The sequence below is a fragment of the Synchytrium microbalum genome, assembly GCF_006535985.1.
Source record: "Synchytrium microbalum strain JEL517 chromosome Unknown SmJEL517_scf0005, whole genome shotgun sequence".
Taxonomy (NCBI): Eukaryota; Fungi; Chytridiomycota; class Chytridiomycetes; order Synchytriales; family Synchytriaceae; genus Synchytrium; species Synchytrium microbalum.
In genome coordinates this window covers 864,052-883,534 of record NW_022158354.1, presented here as the reverse complement: position 1 = coordinate 883,534, position 19,483 = coordinate 864,052, and the positions used below count along the sequence as shown (strand labels likewise).

The window sequence follows — 19,483 nt, the reverse complement described above, 5'->3', positions numbered from 1 at the left end:
CGCCTTTTACAACACTTCAACACGTCACATATATTCTTCTGTAGTCTATATAAGTTTTATAACAACTTCTAAACAACTTGAACGCCAAGCTGCTGCTGCTGCTTATCTAACAATACACCTGAATCCGACATCTTTTCTGGTACACTAGTATCTGACGATGAATCTTTCGCAGTCTCCTCGGAAGACTCATCCTCATCTACACTCTTGGCTTCACTTACACCATCAACAGCACCCTCCTTGTCATTTATACTACCATCTACAGCAGCGTCTACAGCTTCAGTTTCAGTAGAGTCGTCTTCATTAGCAGCCTTCTTTAGCTTCTTCGGTATGACTATTTCAACAGGCACTTCCAATCCAGCATCTGGAACGTCAGCTTCAGCTCCATTCAAGAGCTGGTATGCTCGTTCCTTGAGCTTCGGAGCAATCTTTTCTGGATCAGATCGCCACAAGACCATAATCCGTAATGCCTCACAAGGCGGTATCACTCTTGGCGGTATGGCTGTTATATCGGATAGTTTGGCTTCTTCGTCATCAAGGACTGATTGGTACATATGTTGAAGTTGGTAATGCGTACAGTAGCCAAGTTCCAGATGCGTGTCTATACGGCCAGGTCGAATCAAGGCAGGATCCAATACTTCTGGGTGATTTGAGGTCATAATGATGATGGTACCTTTTTGGTTGTTTGTAAAGAGAAAATGAGTTTCCTATACTCGAATAACAGCACACAGGCCATTCACACACCTTCATGCATAGCATACCCATCCAGACAGTTTAACAATGTAGATAGTGATATTGAAGACAATAATTCTGCGAGTTTACCACCGAATCCAGGTGCTTTTGGTGGTCCAAACATTCCGAGATTGCCTATTCCACTTTCGGAATCTGAGTCATCTGAGAACGCTCGGTCGTTATTATTATCAGAATCACTGTCGGCGGCTGTATTCTTTGATGTCAAAGCAGCTAGCCTCTTCTCTTGCTTGGCTTGACGGAGGAAACCAGCTCTCTTGTCTCGAGTATGTACTATGGGCGACTGAGCATCGATATCCTAGTAGAACGGTTGGGTGATATTAGGAATGACAAGCTGGGAAAGATGAGATTATTTTGCTTACCTCGAATACGATGATTGAGTTTTTGGGAACCGTTGAGAAGCACGATTGTAAAGCATTGTCATCCTTGACGTCTTTGAGATTTATATAGTACAGATCTCGGTCAAATGTTGCAGACAGGGCGTTGATCAATGAGGTCTTTCCTGTACCAGGCTAACGATTGACAACGGCTAGTCAGTATTACAGTAAATTTAGAGTTCAAATAACTCGAAAATATTACCTTTCCGGAAAACAGGTAGCCACGTCGATAAGGCAAACCAATTCGAGCGTAAAAATCACGATCAGCCAAGAAGGTATCGAGATCACGCTTTAGTAATTCTTCTTGAGGCTGATCTAATGCAACAGAGGCCAAACCTCGATTCGAATGCAAACTATGTATTCTAGCCCAATACCTGAATGACAAGAAGGCTCATTAGCAAAAGCACAGCATGATTGAAGCAGCAAAAATATCCTGAAAACATTCTATGAACGTACGTCTCTCTCATCTCCCATCTAGCTCTAACTTTATTCTTGGTCTCTTCCTTCAAATAGCTCTTAGTAACACCAACCAACCTAAAAGCATCAGCGTTAGGCTCGAATTGTGAATCTGCCACCCTTTAACTATTGTACCATACCATGCATGCATCCAGGAAATATCAGTCGGGCCAGAATCCACTCGCTGTATAATTATAGGTGGTTCACTGGTAACAGCCCTTGAAGAGCTCCATCCTCTATTATCGTCCTTCTTGCCCTCACCACTATCACCAGAATGATCAAAATACACTGAAAATTTGAATCCGTCATTTTCTACATTCAATACACCATCCCCACGCGGGAGAATATTGAAGGGAGGACCCGCATCATCTTCTTCGGTGGCGTCGTAATTGTATCCGTCTTCTTCAAATGGTACCATTCGGAAGTCGCCTCCAGTTTGATTTTGCGAGGCTCGAGATATTAGCCACGATAGTGCTTTGTAATGTAAGTTTACCATCTGTTCACCGTAGGCATCCATACCTTTGAAACAGGAATATTGCAGTGTGAGATATATGGACTCGATGGCGCATACGAGAAGAGAGTTGAACTTACGATAGTATTCAACCTTGACAGAAACTGAATCCGTTTGAGACTGAGTGGGGGAGAACAGCGACCGTAGCACGCTACCACTGACACTCATGAGGGAGGTTGTACCAGTTACGAGCAGCGATGTAACTAGTAGATTTAGAGTTTAGTTAAAACTGACGTGGCGGATCATCTTAGCATGAGATGAGGGTGCTATTTGGCTCCGGCTACGCTCTCAGGCAGCATCCTCGATTTCGGTTGAGAATTATAATCGAGTTTAGAATCTTACCAAACATGTCCACAGCGTAGATATTAGTTCGAAGCTTATGACCAAGAGGAGATTCGGGAAGATAGGCGAGCAGGATTCCATGCATCGAGGAGACATTTAGCAGCTGGATCAGAGGCTCTCTGTTGAGATAGATTTGAAGTGGTGAGTAAGATGCCAGACACAACCGCAACACCAGAAACTTACAAGCTCCCGTTTGGTTCAACAGATTGGACCAAAGCGTCTTTGACGGCATTCAATCTGCGGCTAACAGCCAAAACAGCACGATACGTCTACATCAAACAGAAAAATGTCAGCTCAAGTTTGGGTTTACGTGAAAAGCATGTGTCGTTTGATTTGCGTTTTACCAGCGAGTTTCTGGCCTTTTTATGAGCCAGTGAATACAAAACGAGTGGATTCACTAGTTTCTTAGCAGCTTCAGAGGTGGCAGCCTTGTCTAGGATCTTGATTGTGCTGTCCAAATCAACTTCAGTTGTAGTCGTCAATGCTTTCTTCAAGTCGTCTGCCGTCGATTGCTCCATAGTAATGGACTTTTTGACAGTCATGACTGGAGTTTGGATCTATTAGATTCTAATGGTTTGGTGCCTTCTCTCTTTGATTGAGGTTGCTTGTGCTGCTGACGGGGCTGAACCTCAAATGTGGAGGTGTCAACCGACTCGAAACTGAACGCTGAATCAGTAACTGAAGCAGAAACTGGACATATAAATACAGGAGTAAATGACAATACTGAATTCAGAACTCACGGTTGCTGCACTCAAAGATTTGCGGCACTTGAACTTATTTCACTTATTGATGATACACATCATTAACAATTAAGTTGTAGCGCCTGAGGAATTCTTATAGACTACACCAAACCACTTTAAAACTATGAATGCAATATCTACTCTCCAAGAGAGCTGATCAAGCCTTCATGAATGTCTCGTGTATCGTCGACACACATTCTTCCCTCTTCTCAAATATGAGAGCATGGCCAGCTCCTTCAAACACTTTGAGCTCGGTACCCAGTACCTTTGCCAAAAAGCGAGAGTTCTTATCTGGCAGGAGTGCATCTTCTGTTCCGACCATTACTGTTTGAATTTGAAAGAGAGTTGGTATGAAACATCGGTATGCTGAAACATGCCTGAGAGTCGATCAGAAACATATACCAATCCAACGTACTTTTGATAGGAATACCCAGCCCCTTGATGCGTTCAAATGCCTTCCGCTTTATTTTGCTCTTCATGATTGCAGCAATCTGACCAGCACTCCCTTCTTGGGACCGAACCGCCTGCTTGCCATGTACTTCTGCTTTGACGGCCTATGAAAGCGGTGTTAGAGAGATTATAAATGTCAGTGTCATTCACTGTCAGGCTTACATTCGTGACCCACTCCCTGTTGGTTTTGCAGCCTTCAGCGAACTTCCCACTTCCATCCAGTGGCGCATCTAACCACTTTTGATTACAGTTGAGTCTAAGAGTGATTCTTATATGTTTTTCTTCTCCGGTGTAGTTTGGTCCTTCTGACAACAGATACGTGAGCGTCGACCATGGGAGGAATGCAAAACCACCACGGGAAGTGGATAGCAAGACACAGTTCTTGAAGAGCGTCCGATCATTCTGCACGGCAGCATAATCAAGCATCTGCATTGCGATCATTCCGCCCATAGACCTGACAATTAGACGTGAGTGAGATTCTCATCACTTTGCGGAGCTAAATTCGAACAACTACCATCCACATAACCGAACATCGGTCGTCCAACCGAGATGTCTGAGTAGCTCAATAGCATCAAGAGCTGCATCTTTCAGATCCCAGGAGCCTGTATGATCAGAATCCCCGACTCCCCTATTATCAAAAGTACAGATCTCGTAGTCGGAGGATAGTTCCAGCAGCCTTTCCGTAGCGACCGCCCACATGGCTCCTGTGCCGGAAAGTCCCATTACCAACATAACTTTAATCGGACCGTTGCCTTGAAGCTGAAAGTTTAAAGAAGATGTTAGGTTTACAACTCATGAGAGCAGAACATCGTAATAGTATGCCAGTATTCATTCATACCTCGTAAGAGATGGTGACTCCTGGATCGTTTGGACCATGTCTCTTCTTACCAACCTTTACAATCGGCATTGTCGTTTAAGACACAATCGTTATAACAAACTTTTCAGCCTTTCTGGGAGTTCAAATGCCTGAAATCCGCAAGCTCTTATGTCAAGATATAAAGCAATCCGGTTGCGGTTAGCTTAGTTGACTTCCTCGCTTCGCTTGTGAGCTCTGGGTTCGATTGCAAACGGAAGTTGAATCATCCAGGATAATTTCAAGCAACTTCAAGACCCGTTTCAACACCATATTATGAGATCAAATCATTAATGGACCGATACTGAGCATGAAATGTCTTCCCGATCGACTTGGGTTGTCTGTGATTAATGAGCTGCAACATCATTCTACGCGAAACGTTTGATCGTCTTGCAGGAGCCAGGTGATGCAACTGAAAGCAGTAAACGATCACCATAATTTTAATCTCAGTTATCCGTTCACGATACCAAGTCGGCCAAGTCGCAACAAGGACATCAAGCGCGAATGGCGATCGCGAAATCCACTGCGAAGCGTTTGACCCTCTTACAAGAGCTACGTGATTTATTGATGCTCATTCAATAATGATGTAAATATCGCTTTATAATATATTATTTGAGCGTACGTGCCTTATGTCAAAACGACCTCTAGGCTGGCCTCTAGGCCTTTCCTCCTGCTGCTTTTCCTGTCAACAACATTTACCATGGTGGAGACTCTGGGCTGAGGTAATCACTCAACGGACATTCAGCCAGAGCTACATCGCATCATCGTCATCTAGATTTGAATGGCTAGCTGTACCGTGAGGGCAGTCTACGCAATTATATTCAAATCTCATCAAATGCCCATTGGAGAATGATAAATGCTGTCCCTGCAATTGTTGACCATCTAATGCAACAAATCAACCCTGGGAACTCGGCCTATAAATGGAGTGTATTGGCTAGTGCCATTCTGCTTTGAGTGATTTAAAGGATGGACTGCATAATCGTAAGTCATCAAACATTCAATGTCTGGGTTGTTGTTTTATGACGAACGAGGTGGTGGGAGGGAGGAGGAATGTGAAATGAATCCACCTAGTAATTGAATTAATCGACCATTTTTCGAATGTCTAACCTATAATTTCATAACAGATGCGCCAGCACTTCACGAGTTCCTACGGACAAGGATGGACGTTGACACCTCTCGCATTGGTTCAAGGGCTGTCTGTGCACGGCCCTTGATGCCCTACAATGCTTGAAACATTTTGTCAGTGCTCTCCCAGTATACTCTGGATGTGGGCTACTCGGAACTCAGTCTTGCCTAGGCGAGATTTGATGCTTCTGAATCCGCATCATAGTGTACTTGGGAGGAGTGGCTTGTTGTACCTATGAAGGCAACAAGCCATTCAATATTGCAAAAAAGGGAACTTGAACAGCTATTCTTCATTAATGGTTTTCATTGCATTGTCAAATGTGATGGGTATAAACAGGGGTTTGGTGGCAATCACACTTCCTCGTACAAACCAGTTTGCTAGTTTATTTGGATTCTCTATTTTCATGCTATTGGAATTGACTGGTCTTGGAATTGTGTCTTCGAAAATTGTCTCTCTGCTGGTCTTGGAAGCTGTCTCGCAACTGGTGAAGAGTGATTGCAGTGAATATGGAAGGTGCAAGCTACTTCATGCCAGGTATTGTTGACTTGTTGACGTCCCCATTCGCCATGCTGTCTGGTAGATACAGCTTCATGGCATACTTTTGTAAGAGTGTTTGACGTTCGAGTCAAAACACGAGGTAATGCGTGGTCCTGTTTGTCGTTCTTGTTGTTTTTTGCACTTTGGAGTCGTTTAGTAGATGGGTGCTATCGTTAAAGGGTGATCCAACAAGTGAGGAGTTGCGTCAATGATGTTTATTGTTGAAGAGACAGCTTCACGTGTCATGTGTATTGTAGCAATGTATTGTAGCAATAAAATCAAATCATTTCAACCACACGGTTTCGTTGGAATGCCAGAATCTCTGAGCTATCCCGTTCCGCATGGTATATTCTTTCGCATCGTTCAAAACGGACACAGTTCAATGGTAAAAGTGCACATGTGTACTGGTTCTAAAATCTATCAAAATAAAACAGAATTTTGATCGCGCAACGAACGAAATGGTGATGACTGCGTGTCTCCATGTGACAAAAGCCAGATTGATCGAACATTCACTCATCATGAAATATCTCGTCAACGTCTACTTCTTTATTATGCTTACAATGTTGTTTAAATATGTCAACCTTCAAGACTCTTCTGATCAACTTCGTACCGGCCACACATCTTGTAAGTGACAATCTTCAATCACCGGACCGTCAACCTTCTCCACCAGGCTCCAATACATGCCCTTTCTTTATCTCTAACAATTTACACACTGAATGTCGCGTGCAAAGATGCCACACATTCATCGTAACGTTCGTGCAAAACTGCGTGCGCAGCTCCTTCGAAAACACACAGTTCCCCTTTGAGATGTTTGGCTAGAGTACGGGAATGCTTGGGTGGGAAAAGCTGATCTTGTGCTCCACAAATCACTATACAAGACGAGGACGAATGTTGAGCGAAGGAGAGCTAGCAACGAAAGACTCTTGAAGGCTTTGCTGGTTACACCTTTGATGGGAATGTCCATAGATGTTTTGAGGCGTTGAAGACTCTTTTTGGAAATCCTGCTCCTGAATGTGGCCAGAAGCTGAGTTTGACATCCTTCTTTTGTCCTAGCCACCTTTCCACCTTCACTTTCTGCGGCATAGGTCTAGTAAGAGTAAAATATAAATTGCGTTGTAACTGTACTTAGTCTTTCGTACGAACAACGAAAGTTTGAGTAATCGCATCACATGTACATACAGCAGTCACCCAATCTCGATTCGTTTTAGCTTCTTCAGTGAATTTCCCAGTTACTTGTAGTGGCATAGACAACCAACGTTGATCATATCCAATCGACAGAGACATTCTAATATGCTTTGGCTCGTCCTTGTAACTTCCCAGTCCTTCACGCCAAAAACATTTAAGAACAGTCCATGAGGGCATAACAAGGAAGCCCCGAGACGTTGAGCACAAAACACAGCTCTTAAAAAGAGCTGGGTTGTTTTGAGACGCCCATTCCAACATGTGAAGTGAGATTAGCCCTCCCATAGAGCTAGATTGTAGTAAAGGTGCTGAGTAAGCGTATTCCAATGTCTCGTAGCGTCTTGATTTTACTCACGATCCACAGAGTGCGACATCCTTCGACCATCCAAGGCGATTGAGCAACTCAAGGCCATCAAGAGCAGAATCTTTGTGGTTCCATAATAGACCCCATCGACCAGTATGGTCACTTTCTCCACATCCACGATTATCAAAACTGGTGAAATTAAGATGGTCAGGAAATGTTGTAGACCGTAGACCATACTGATTTGTGAAGGTCTTCCGTACGTTACGATCTGATAGTCTGGATCAGTCTCCAGTAGCTTGTCAGTTATTTGAAACCATTGTACTTGAGTTGCCGAGAGCCCTGCCACGAGCATGAGCTTCCTCTCACCATTACCATGGTTCTGCGATGTGATTTGATAAGTGAAGCGCTTGTGGAAATGAGAGCATGCTGGCGCTTACTTGGTATGAAATATTCACTCCCGGATCTTCAGGATTGCGTCTGCCAACACCGATTTGGACTTGAGGCATGTTTGCTTAGTAGTCTGGGATTTGGGACCTCGTGAGTTGTAACCTAAATGAGAGCAAGAGGAAAGGCGAGATGCCTACTTTGGTCACTCTTTTAAAGGAGCGTCTTTTCATACTGACGTGCCAATAAAACATTCCATTGCTTAATATTGAGCGATCGCATATTGATTCTTCATGGCGAGTATGTTTTCAGTGCTCTTGTTCATACAGCCTGTTAGAAGGTGAGTCCTGAAAACCGCGTTAGTGATTAGTGTTGAGACTTAGCATAGTAATCAGAGTGAATTGTGGACTAAATTCTCTAGAATTCTCAAAGTGCAAGACTTAATGCGCAGTTCCTACAAAAAATAATTGCTGTTGCCAACCTGTCTGATCTCGAAAAACTACCGCAGATAAAGGCATGACGAAACCCGAGCATCAAATATGGCTTTTAGAAGCTCTAGGAGTTGATTCATTATCTAACGAAGACGCCACAGAGCCGTTTACTCTACTACAGGTTTGCTTGATTAACAATTCTTTTAGCAATGAAATTTATGCTCAGCAACCGTTACATACAATACAGGCACTATCGTTGGCCTCACCTTCATCAGTCGATCTATCATGGTATGCCTCTGATGAGGCCTTCAACTGTGAGGATCTACCGGCAAAGACATTAAATGACCTCAAATCTGGATTGTTGGCTGCCGCAATTCACGTTGACGATGATATATGGCGGAACGTGACAGACAGGGATGCTAAAGGCTGTGATGAATTGCTGAATTTGATATGGGGTGGTCGAGATACCGTTCGACCTCGGACTGCTGCAGTCGCTGTATCTCGCAAAGTTTCAGTCACGGCTAAGGAGCAGAATGGAGCTCCTGTGGGAAGCAGCATGGTTATAGATGACACAGAAGATGATTTCGCTCCCTCTGAGGTAATGACTGGCCGTTCGTAAATAAGTTCTGACCCTTTTTCTTGCTAATCGAACAACTCTTTCTAGTCTGCATTTATACCTGCTGTGAGATGGCTGTTAGCCCTAATCAAACAACAGCCGAATTTATCTGCAAACTGCAAGACAGAAATCACTGACCTACTGGCCTCATTGTCAAATACAGTAAGATGACGCCAGTTGATGACACGACACACGGCTTGACTTTTTTTGTGCTCTCATCGTAGGCTTGCAAAACGTTACCTCCAAAAGCAATTCGAGCCTTATGTGCCGGAACAGCATACCAGCTTGCTTGTGATTCATTTTTGGGATCAAGAATGGAAACTACAGTCGAAACCGTTTTACCTGAAAAGGGGTTTCCAGAATGCTTCTTTTTGGATGCATTAACCAACCATGGCTATTTGAATATTCCAAAACGACTGTGTCAGAATGTTCGCGAAATGATTGCTGATCATTGTCCATTTTATGAGGTATTCGAGATAGGAAAATTCTATACGAGTATGTGTATTAACATTTTGCCCCTCAAACTAGTCCATTCACACAAATATTTTGGAAGCTTTGATGGCTACAAGCTGGAAGGACTTGAAGGTGGATTCTATGGTTCGAGAACTCAAGTATGAACAACAATCCGCGACGCAAAAAGAAGTTCAACGTAGCTCAATTAATTCCACCTATAGGAATTTCGAAACGTTTGATCCGACGTGCATGTACCCATACGACGTTCCAGATGCTCTTCATGCATGGACACATCAAATAATAATGTCACTGATTCGCCGCATCACTAACAACACATCACCAGACTCTAAACTCAGCTCGCTACTTGAATCCACAGATCTGTTATCAGTAGCTCAAGACGGTCGTGCAGTTGGAGCTATCTTTGCATACTATTTCGAAATTGATTGTGATTTAGGTGGATTGCATTTGGAAACAATGCTGAAGGAATCCCAAATTGTGGCCAATTGGGAAAAGATTCGTAAATGGGCTCGTAAGCTTAATGTTTCGTCGCCACCATGGTTTGGAGAGTCTATGGCTTCTTGGGAGGGGAGCAGCAGTGAGGCTTTCAGAGGTTTGATTACAATGTACTTTGCAACGTTATACAAGCGAACTGTTTGTGTTGGGTAAGATAGAGACTTCCATGTTGCCATCATTATCGATTTATAAATCTTATGTGCTTCTTTTGTCCAGTGATTCTCTGGAAGACCCTATGAAAGGACGACGACTATCCATCTCGGCGAAAAGTAGCAGTGAACGTTCAATGGATGAATCCATTTCAAGAGTAATGACACAGTCAACTTCCCATCGGGCTTCAACCACCACTGCATCAATAATGTCATCATCAATTCCAACATCAGCATTGTCAAGTAACAAGGCTGCAGATACAAAAACTAGTGTGAGTTTGAAGAAGACTACTCCACCGAAAGCACCAACACCCAGCAAAGCTTCAGCACCTTCCGTAAAACCTACCACCCCCACAGCACAATCTCAAATACCAGCCTCGACAACTCAGACAACGGAATCTTCCTCACGTCGATTGAAACTACGTGATCGTGGACGAGAGCCAGTAATTGCAACAACACAAGCCGTCAGTCTACCACCAATACCTGCTCCAAAACCAACACAATCGACTCCTACAGCACCTGTACCATTGAATGCATCCTCGTCGACTATCAGCTTACCACCGATAGCAGGTGCGGCTGAACCATCAGACAAGGTGTCGGGATGGAGATCAACAGACCAGATTGCTCCTATTGTCGTGCGTCGTGTCCAAGTTCCGGAGATGATTGATTTGCCTTCTCAAGTCTTTGAGAAGAAGGTTGACAAGATGGATTTTATTGGTGATTCTATAATTCCGGAAGTGTTGCCTCCTAAAGAATTTCAAAGGGTGGCTGCTGCTGCCAGGCCGATAGAGCAAGATATAGTTGAGGACTTGATTGAGTCGACTGAGCAGCTCCCTCCGTCTGTAGAACACGTTCCGGAAACAATAGTCGATGACGATATTGAAAGCGAGCTGGTGGCAGATGACACTACCTCACTTGAAATACAAGAGCTCCAACATCCAGCCCCTGTCCCCGTCATGGACATAACAGATGAAATAATGGAGGATTCACACGAAGGAGATGAAATCATAGTTCATCGAAACCTCGCTCATTTGCTTGGAGACGACGAAGAACCCGAACAAGCACCAATACAAGAGGAACCTCTAGTAGCCGAAGAAGCCGTTGACGATGATGGTTGGAGAATGCAAGATGAAGTAGATCACATGTCTACTGGTGATTACTACGACATACCATCTGCACCAAGCTCGCCTTCTCAGTCACCACCGCATCCACATATTGCCTCATTCTCGCTTTCGGAGGCTCTCGACGCACAGAACAGAGGACAGTCCAGTGAGAGGAAGGGTGGTGTTGCTTTTGTTGTTGACTTGTCTGAAAAGGAAGAGACGCGACAAAGTACTTTTAGTCGTCGAAATCAGACACCTGCTGCCGTAATAGCTCCCAGACCTGAACCAGCTAGGAGTGAGACTCCAGTAAGAAATTTTTTACTGTTTGGTTCTGTGCCAAAAGGAAACTTCCAACAGTCTCACCAATAACGTTTGATAGGTCCAGAAGAGGTTTGCTCGTCTAGAAGCACAAAAATCAAAAGTTGCTGAACAACAGCAACAACGTAAAGAAGCTCAAGAACGAGAGCTAGCTGAGCAACGTCGTGTCAAGGAAGAAGAAGAAAAGAAGAGGCTGGAAGAGCGAGCCAAGAAACGAGTCAAAGAATCAGAACGACCTAGCAAAGTAGATGCTCCTGCCAGTCGAGCACAGTCGAATCGAATCTTAATACGGAATGCTCTTACCCATTTGTGTTTGGCTGGAGCTGTTAATGGCAAGATGAAGGATCAAATCCTTGAGGTACTAACTTTAAAGCGAAAAAGAGCGGTTCACAAGCATTATGAGTAACTCATTTCAACTCTCTGTAATCATAGGACTTGGACTCACATCCTGGCACACACTTTTTAATTCTCTTCCCACCACCGGAATCAAGAACCTTCCGGGGTCTCTACACTTACGATCCAAATCTAGACACCGTGCATCGTGTCTCTGTATCCAAAGGCCCTGATAAGCTTGATCCTAAGGATATTGCGGCCTATTACAAGTATGATTCTGGAGCGAGAGATTTCAAGAGGATCGAAGGATGTTGTGGATTTGGAAGGAGTGTGCATGCTGTTGCGTTGTCTCAAGATTTTGCTCAAGGGAATAAGAAACGTATACTTAATGGTGTATAAGGCAAGAAATAGATACTCTTTTGCCTTTCTTGACATGATCTCACAGATTGTGTTCTTCTTTGTTTGGTTGGTGAGGCCGAAAAAAACCGATTGTCCTGTAACATATGCGTTTATTTGCAATTTAACTTTTGATATGCCTCCATTTGGCAGGCGAACTATGACATTATGATTTACTCCAATCTTAAACAACTCAAATTTAAATCGTTTGGATGGCACTTGTAGACTTGACTCCAACCCCAAAGTAATACTCAAAGAAGGAATTCCACGTAATTCCGTTCTGGCATTCTTGCAGAGCTACATCTTGATCCTCCATAATCCTATCCACCAGCGTAGCAATAGTAGGCTCATTCTTGCATGCCAGTATCGCAACACCAATAACATCAACAATCCCAATCGCCAACAAGATCAACGCATCCATTTCATCCGTCGTGGCGGAGATTCCAGTAGTTTCTTGGTCTGGGATTAAATGTGGAAGCGAAAAGAGGGTTGTGAATGGCATTGTCAGTGCTGATAAGATGATTGGGAAGAAGATGATGGGGAGTGCTCGGATAAAGATTCTTGCAGAGTTGCATATGGTGGGGATGATTGATTTTATGTTGTATGTGAGTCCTTGCAGACGACCTTGGCCACGGGAGCGTCCTAAGAGTAAGAAACCGGCGACGTATGTACTGTTTAGGAGGTATGGTGCTGGGTTTAAGATCATTCCTCGTGTTTGGGAGATGTAGAAGATCATTATGAGAGCTAAAAAAAGGATAATCTTTTCAGAGCAATGTCGAGCGCCAACTTCACAATCACGATTCAACATTAAGGGAAAGATACAGTGCAGAATCTCTATCCGTTTATAACCCATACCGGTATGTAAACTGACTATCCCAGCAACCGTGAAGCAAACCAAATACCAGCACATAGTAGATCCCCACTTGACTACTCTTCCTTGATCATTTGCGGCTCTCATTTGAAAGCGTTTCCAGCTCCATACGCCAATAGGAAGACATAGTAGCGGCACCACTACCAAAACGGTCCAAATGGCGCGAATATCAAATACACTCAGATGCTGATTAGAAGCCCAGAAGCGAGTCCATAGACAGGTCGAGAATGCAAATATCGAGCCTATGGAATGTATGTTATAGTCTTTTCCGTCTTGAAATACTTGTTGAGTTCATCGAAAATCAAACCTTCCAAGAGTTCCGCAGATGCTTGCAACACGTAGAGTTTCCTTACAACACCTAAAAGAGACATAATTAGTACACGTAAATGGTATAAGAGAAGTGTTGGAACATACCCTTTTCGACTGTTCTTTGAACAATATCAGCTGCCCGCTCGACAACTGTAAGGTGGTTATCTTGATCCTGTTTTTCCTGATATGGTGGCAAGAACTCGTCGACTCTAACAGTTTTAAGGATCTCATAAGCCTTTTCATTGATGATACTGAGATCCATGATGATGTTAATTGTTGCCTCCTTTGGTTCCAAATGCAAAAATGCGATAATGAAGTGTGTTTGGTTGAGGGAAAAAGTGTGGAGCGAAACGCTGCTGCGATGAAAACACTTAGACGATCACTGGGGTCTGCAAAGAAAATACGATACTTCATGTAAGCGTGAGGAAGTTCGTGGCCTTGAACAAGCAATGACCCCTTATACAGCCCAACATGCCAAAATGCGAAAACTGATTTCGGTAGAACCTGTACAGAAGAAATCAAACATGACTACTAACAGGACTATTATTTAATATTTGTACAACATTATTATATTACGAGTTCTTACGGCTTCGTGCCGCCCCATCTCTTCCACTTCAGTCGGTTTGCTTCGCCGCGTCTGAACACCCACATGGTCAAGATTATGCCAACCACATTAATTACTGCCAGTATTGCAAACGTGCTTCCTGGGCCTATACTTTGTTCTGCAGGATATGAAGCGAATGCGCCAGTTGCGGCTGCAAAGGACCTCACTAATTAGTTGCAATGCGTTAGCATATGCATCTCACGTCAGCATGGCGTGAGAAAACGTTACCAGCATTTTGGATTGACACTATACTAGCAGCCTGAGATTGAAACGTATCTACCAGATACGTTTGCGATGAGCTGAAACTAGCGTTGCAACAAATCAGTTAGAATTCCACATGTAATCAACCACAAATTCAGTATACTCACGTAAACATCATTCCAAACCCCATCAGGAACTGTCCAATCATTGGTACAGCAAAATGTAAACGCCCCAGTGTTTCTCCATGCAATAATAAAGCAGCCGGTATAATAAATTGGCCCATTAGAGCACTTTTCAATCTTGATTCAGGGGTATAGTTTACTGTTCCGGCTGTAGCTTTAGCCTTCTTCATTGCTCGGTCAGAGTTCCATCCGCCTATCAGACTACCCAGCATGTTTCCGCCACCCAATGCGAAATAGCATAGAGATGATTGAAAGACTGTCATTCCATAGTATGTTTGGAAGTCACGTCCCAATGATGTGCTTTGTGGGGAAGTATCGTCAGTTACATCACATCAATATGATTTCAGTTAGGAATAACAAAAAAGGATGGAAGGCACCTACTTGATAAAGAACAAGCTTCCAAATACTATAGAAGCCATACACACAATCGATGATACAGTAGGGTATTTCAGAAACACGACAGACCTGAAGGGGTTGATATTCCATTTCACGCCTTTCTGTTTCAGCATGTACATTGTTGTTGGTCCCATTGGGTATCGTTCGGTATCGAAATCCGGATCGTTGGGTACTAGGGTCTCTGGTGAGAATATGAAAGAGACGAATGCTAGTCCTGATAGTGCGGTTAAGAACCACATTGTTGATCTCCAGCCTCCGAGGTATTGGGCCAATAGACCACCAACTAAAAAGAAAAAGATGTGAGAGATGTAAAAGAATGGTAAAGGAGCTTGTGACGTACTGGTAGGTCCAACTAACGTGGCCAAGAGGGCAGACAACAAGAATATTCCCATATTGCTGCCGCGCTCCGCAGGAGGGAAGATGTCGGCTCTAAATAATTGAAAGACACGTCAATAAGGGGTGTTCTACGTTGCAAGCGCATGCTACTTACATCACAGCTGCCCCAAGAACCAAACCAATACTAGCAAACAGGGCTTGAAAGACTCGTAATATTATAAAGGCTGCAACGTTAGGAGCTAAGGCACATCCAATCGAAGCCGCAGTCTGACCTCCCATGCATATCATATATAATACACGGCGACCTAGTATATCACTGAATGGAGCGAGAACCAGCGGTGTAAACCCAAGAAGAAACGTTACGGAGGTCACGCTTCCATTTATGGCATCCGACGTGGTATTCAAGTCCTGTTGAATGGCGAGTAGCAGGGGGAATATGATTTGGTTTCCCAGCATGCATAAAACGGCAGGAAACGAAACGAGCAACACCAACAGCTTTTTGGTCGTTGATGAAAATCGTGAATCTAGTCGTAGTTGTGATGTAGATCGTTAGTGCAAAAGGTCCAAAACGATGATTTAGTTCAGTTCTCCGTTGAGGCAAATGAACAAATGCCCAGATCAAATCAGAGATTGAGCATGCAGATGTCCTTTCCACGAGTTTGTGCTTGCAATGTGTTGTGACAAGAACCATCAATGAAGCATGGAAACTTACATTTCCATTTTGCTAGTTCTTCTGGCGACAATCGTCTACTGTCTATTACCAGAACTTCAGGTAAATCGGCTTCCTTATTGTCCACTATGTTGTACTTTGGAGCAGAAACATTTAAAGGCTCAGAACACCCCAAATCCACTTCTTCCAACGGCACCATCGTATTTGGACTTGGATCTAGAACCTCATGTTGCAGAGCAAGTAGCTCCTGCGGTGAGCGACCGGTCATTCTTTCGAGAATGGAAAAAGTTTGGAAGTGGAGTGACTAGCGAGAGAAAAACCATGGGTTGAAGGGTTTAAATCAGCTTCATGTTAGTTTCGGGATGTGCCAAATGATATAACGCGTACTGCACGTCTTTACTGTTGAACTCACGACGTTTCTGTTTGGTCGAAGTTTTGTGGTCCACTTTCACGTCACTTCGCGAAGGATCGCTTCCAAAAAGAAGATATTTAGGCGAAAGTAACATACATCAAGACCTATGCTGATTTAGAATCTTTGGCTGGCTTCATCCTCTTAAAGTCACAAAACTCTTGGTTAACGAACGATGAAGCACGGGCTAAAGTCGCATGCCAAGAAGCTATCGAGGACACCAGCTCATCGAATAGATTTGCTGCGTAATCTGGTCTCTCAGCTTCTCCATCATGAACAGATAGTGACTACTGTAGCAAAAGCAAAGTTTGTCAAGCCTGCTGCTGAAAAGGTATGTGTCGAGCTGGAAGCGATTGATATCGTTGCATCCGTGCATGCCACGTTACACTATCACTCTTTACGTGTTCTAACTCGCTGATGTCTCGTCGATGACAGGTCATCAATTGGGCCAAAAAGGGTGATGAAAAAAGCATCAAGAAGGCAACCTTCGCTATACTGGTACATACTCCATTGAAATGAGGCATTAGATTTGCGCGCGAATTCATTTCTCATCTATCTTTTATCAACCAGGACGTGGCTCAAAGGCATCCACTAGCAGAAGACGAAATATCAGCAACATATAACTCTACCCTCAAAAAGCTATTTGGACCACTAGTAGCTCGATACTCGACACGTCCCAGCGGCTACGTCCGTATACAGAGATATGGATTCAACGAACCGGGATCCGACCATGCCCCAAAAGCACTCGTAACACTAGTCGATTCACCAAACGACGTTATACACAGTCTCGCAGCCAAAAACATAAAAACGCTACACGACGAATTACGGAAACTTGAACAAGCTAAATACAATGCAGTTACCATCCAATTGACAGATCCAGTGACGGGGTTACCGACAACTAGTGTACAGTTACGACCACGCCATGATTTGAATCCTAAACAGCTGGGACATTTGAATGCTAAAGAGATACGATTGCAGACGCTGTTACGTAAATACGATAAATCAATGGCTTCCTTCCCTGCTGCCAGGGCAGCTGAGGCTAGATGGAGAAAGACATTGATAAAACAGGCGGAGGGCAAGCGTGATGCTTTAGAAGAAGAATTGATTGCGGATTGGAATCAAGTTGGTGATGCTGGCATGGATCAAAAGAAGGTTAAGATGGCTAGATCTCTTGGTCTGAAGATGGAGGAGGGTGGTATTATTACGAGAACTAGTCCACCATGGGAACAGGCTATTCGTAAAGCTGACGGGCCAAAGACTGCCATTAGTAGTAGTAGAAGTATCCCTAACGCGCCCTTTAGTAAAGCTAGTCAGAAGGCTGCAATTGAAGAGGCTGCAGCAGAGTCAAGTCAGGCAGCTGCTCCAACTAAGGCAGATGAGGTAGACAAGGCTGAAGAGAAACCAAAGGGTGCAGTCTCTGGCTTCTTGAAACGTATAGGTGTAGATTGGAGTCGCTGGACGTAATTGCTATGTCAAACAAACAAATATAGTATTTTTTTCGCATCACCAAAAAAACTAGGTTTTATATTTCACACGTTGAGTTACTATATCTTCTTTTTGGTTACAGGCTACAGTTTAGGTGGTTGGTCGTTAGACAGACCAAAGAACGTGTTTGCTGCATTGTTTATAGGCAGAGTCACAAAGTGTTTGAATCCTGCCTCCAATCCGTATTGCTTGGCCTGGTCTGGACCCCAGCATGATCCAAGACCGATTCCTCCTCTAGCTAGAGATTGAGTCATGCAATGCAACAGACTGATACCTAAATCGGAAATAAGTGACATGATCAAATTGTTGAACGAAAAGCGAAAAAAAGAATCAATTTGACAATACCAAGAGGTGTATCAATTCACACGTACCATACATCATGCCTAATCCATTCTTCACATTGTCACCAAGATGAGCAGAACACTTCGGTTCTACCATCACGTAAATACCACCAGGCTTCAAACTCTTTTGAAGAGATTGTAAAGCTGGAAGTGGATGTGGGATGTCGTGTATGACCTGCACCAAAATAGGGAAACCCTGCATAAGGGAATGTCCGTAGGACACAACAAATGCACATCACACTTACATCAAAGGTCAAGACAAAATCGAATGAATTGGCAGGCAAATCCTCAGCACCAGCGAGCACGAACTCAGCATTCTTGACGCCAGCTTTAACAGCTTGAGAACGAGCCAACACAAGCGAGGCATCGTCGACATCGAATCCAGTGAATTTGGATTTAGGGAAGGCTTTGGCCATTGTGATTGTAGCGTGTCTGATTTCATGAAAATAGATTGGATTATAGATTGGATTTAGATACAGAACAAAAATCCTGAATCCAGTAAACAATGGCCTTGGCTTACCCGCTTCCACAGCCTACATCAGCGACTGTAATTCCAGACTCCATTCGTTTCACCATTCCGGGAACACCAGGCAGCCACTTCTTAACCAACAGTGCGTTTGAGGAGGGCGCATTGATTCTGTTTAGTGTGTTGCCCATCTTGTCTGTGGGTGGGTTGCAAAAGAAGGCGTTGATAAGATCCAGAAATTGGAATTCGTCCAAATACACCACAGCACAACCACTCACATTCAGAGAATGCGACACCACCTCCTTCTTTCATGGCTTTAACGACACCATCTCTGACACTAGTCAGTCGCGCAGCAAAGTCTGGCCACCCGGCCATGAAAAGGGGCTACAAGTGACAGGTCATTCCAATCATTTCCGCAAATACATGTTTTTTGGTTGTCGCATGCTTACATGCGTCTCATCTGCTAATACAGCACCAGCACCAGGCCACATACTAAAGCAACCAGTCTTTTCATCGTATTGAATGATGGCGCCAGCAGCGAGGGCGTGCAGTGTCTCTTGTACATAACGTTCGACGAGTTTAGTGCCAGCTGTGATTTGAGCGACAGTTTGGGGTTGTTTCAAAGCATGGAGATATTTTAGGAGACCTGTGGCGTCTGCGACACCAATGACCTAGAGGATTGTGGTGTTAGGATGTTGTATGATGAGTGTACGCTATATGCGTCTTGCGTAAATGTAAACGTGTGATATTTTTGTTACCTGGAGCAAAATAGCGCCCGAGGCCCATCCCTGCACCTTGTCAAAGATGGAGCGAAGATCCGGAGTAGATGATTTGGTGATTGACATTGGTACTTTTCGTGGGAATGACGTTGGCTGCAGTGTGTGTGTTGTGT

At 43.9% G+C, this 19,483-nt stretch overlaps 4 protein-coding genes across 4 annotated transcripts; 2 read left to right on the top strand and 2 right to left on the bottom strand.

Moving 5' to 3' along the window:
* Positions 1–68: 68 nt before the first annotated feature.
* SmJEL517_g01631 (uncharacterized protein) lies at positions 69–2,975 on the bottom strand (the record flags this gene model as incomplete). Its single annotated transcript, XM_031167559.1, has 10 exons — positions 69–670; positions 742–1,045; positions 1,110–1,259; positions 1,327–1,498; positions 1,581–1,658; positions 1,721–2,099; positions 2,172–2,294; positions 2,434–2,552; positions 2,617–2,702; positions 2,778–2,975. 10 exons carry the CDS (start codon positions 2,973–2,975, stop codon positions 69–71), a joined length of 2,211 nt encoding a protein of 736 aa, XP_031026636.1.
* Positions 2,976–8,525: 5,550 nt separating this feature from the next.
* Positions 8,526–12,324, top strand: SmJEL517_g01630 (uncharacterized protein; the record flags this gene model as incomplete). The annotated part of the gene is made up of 9 exons (XM_031167558.1): positions 8,526–8,621; positions 8,688–9,038; positions 9,105–9,218; positions 9,281–9,523; positions 9,585–9,667; positions 9,731–10,171; positions 10,239–11,580; positions 11,654–11,950; positions 12,025–12,324. The coding sequence occupies 9 exons, from the start codon at positions 8,526–8,528 to the stop codon at positions 12,322–12,324; spliced, it is 3,267 nt and encodes a 1,088-aa protein (XP_031026637.1).
* Positions 12,325–16,474: 4,150 nt separating this feature from the next.
* On the top strand, positions 16,475–17,763 carry SmJEL517_g01629 (uncharacterized protein; the record flags this gene model as incomplete). The annotated part of the gene is made up of 3 exons (XM_031167557.1): positions 16,475–16,630; positions 16,735–16,797; positions 16,870–17,763. The coding sequence occupies 3 exons, from the start codon at positions 16,475–16,477 to the stop codon at positions 17,761–17,763; spliced, it is 1,113 nt and encodes a 370-aa protein (XP_031026614.1).
* A 104-nt stretch (positions 17,764–17,867) lies between these two features.
* Positions 17,868–19,436, bottom strand: SmJEL517_g01628 (uncharacterized protein; the record flags this gene model as incomplete). Its single annotated transcript, XM_031167556.1, has 7 exons — positions 17,868–18,058; positions 18,156–18,300; positions 18,371–18,557; positions 18,646–18,787; positions 18,870–18,975; positions 19,041–19,262; positions 19,350–19,436. 7 exons carry the CDS (start codon positions 19,434–19,436, stop codon positions 17,868–17,870), a joined length of 1,080 nt encoding a protein of 359 aa, XP_031026613.1.
* Positions 19,437–19,483: the final 47 nt, after the last annotated feature.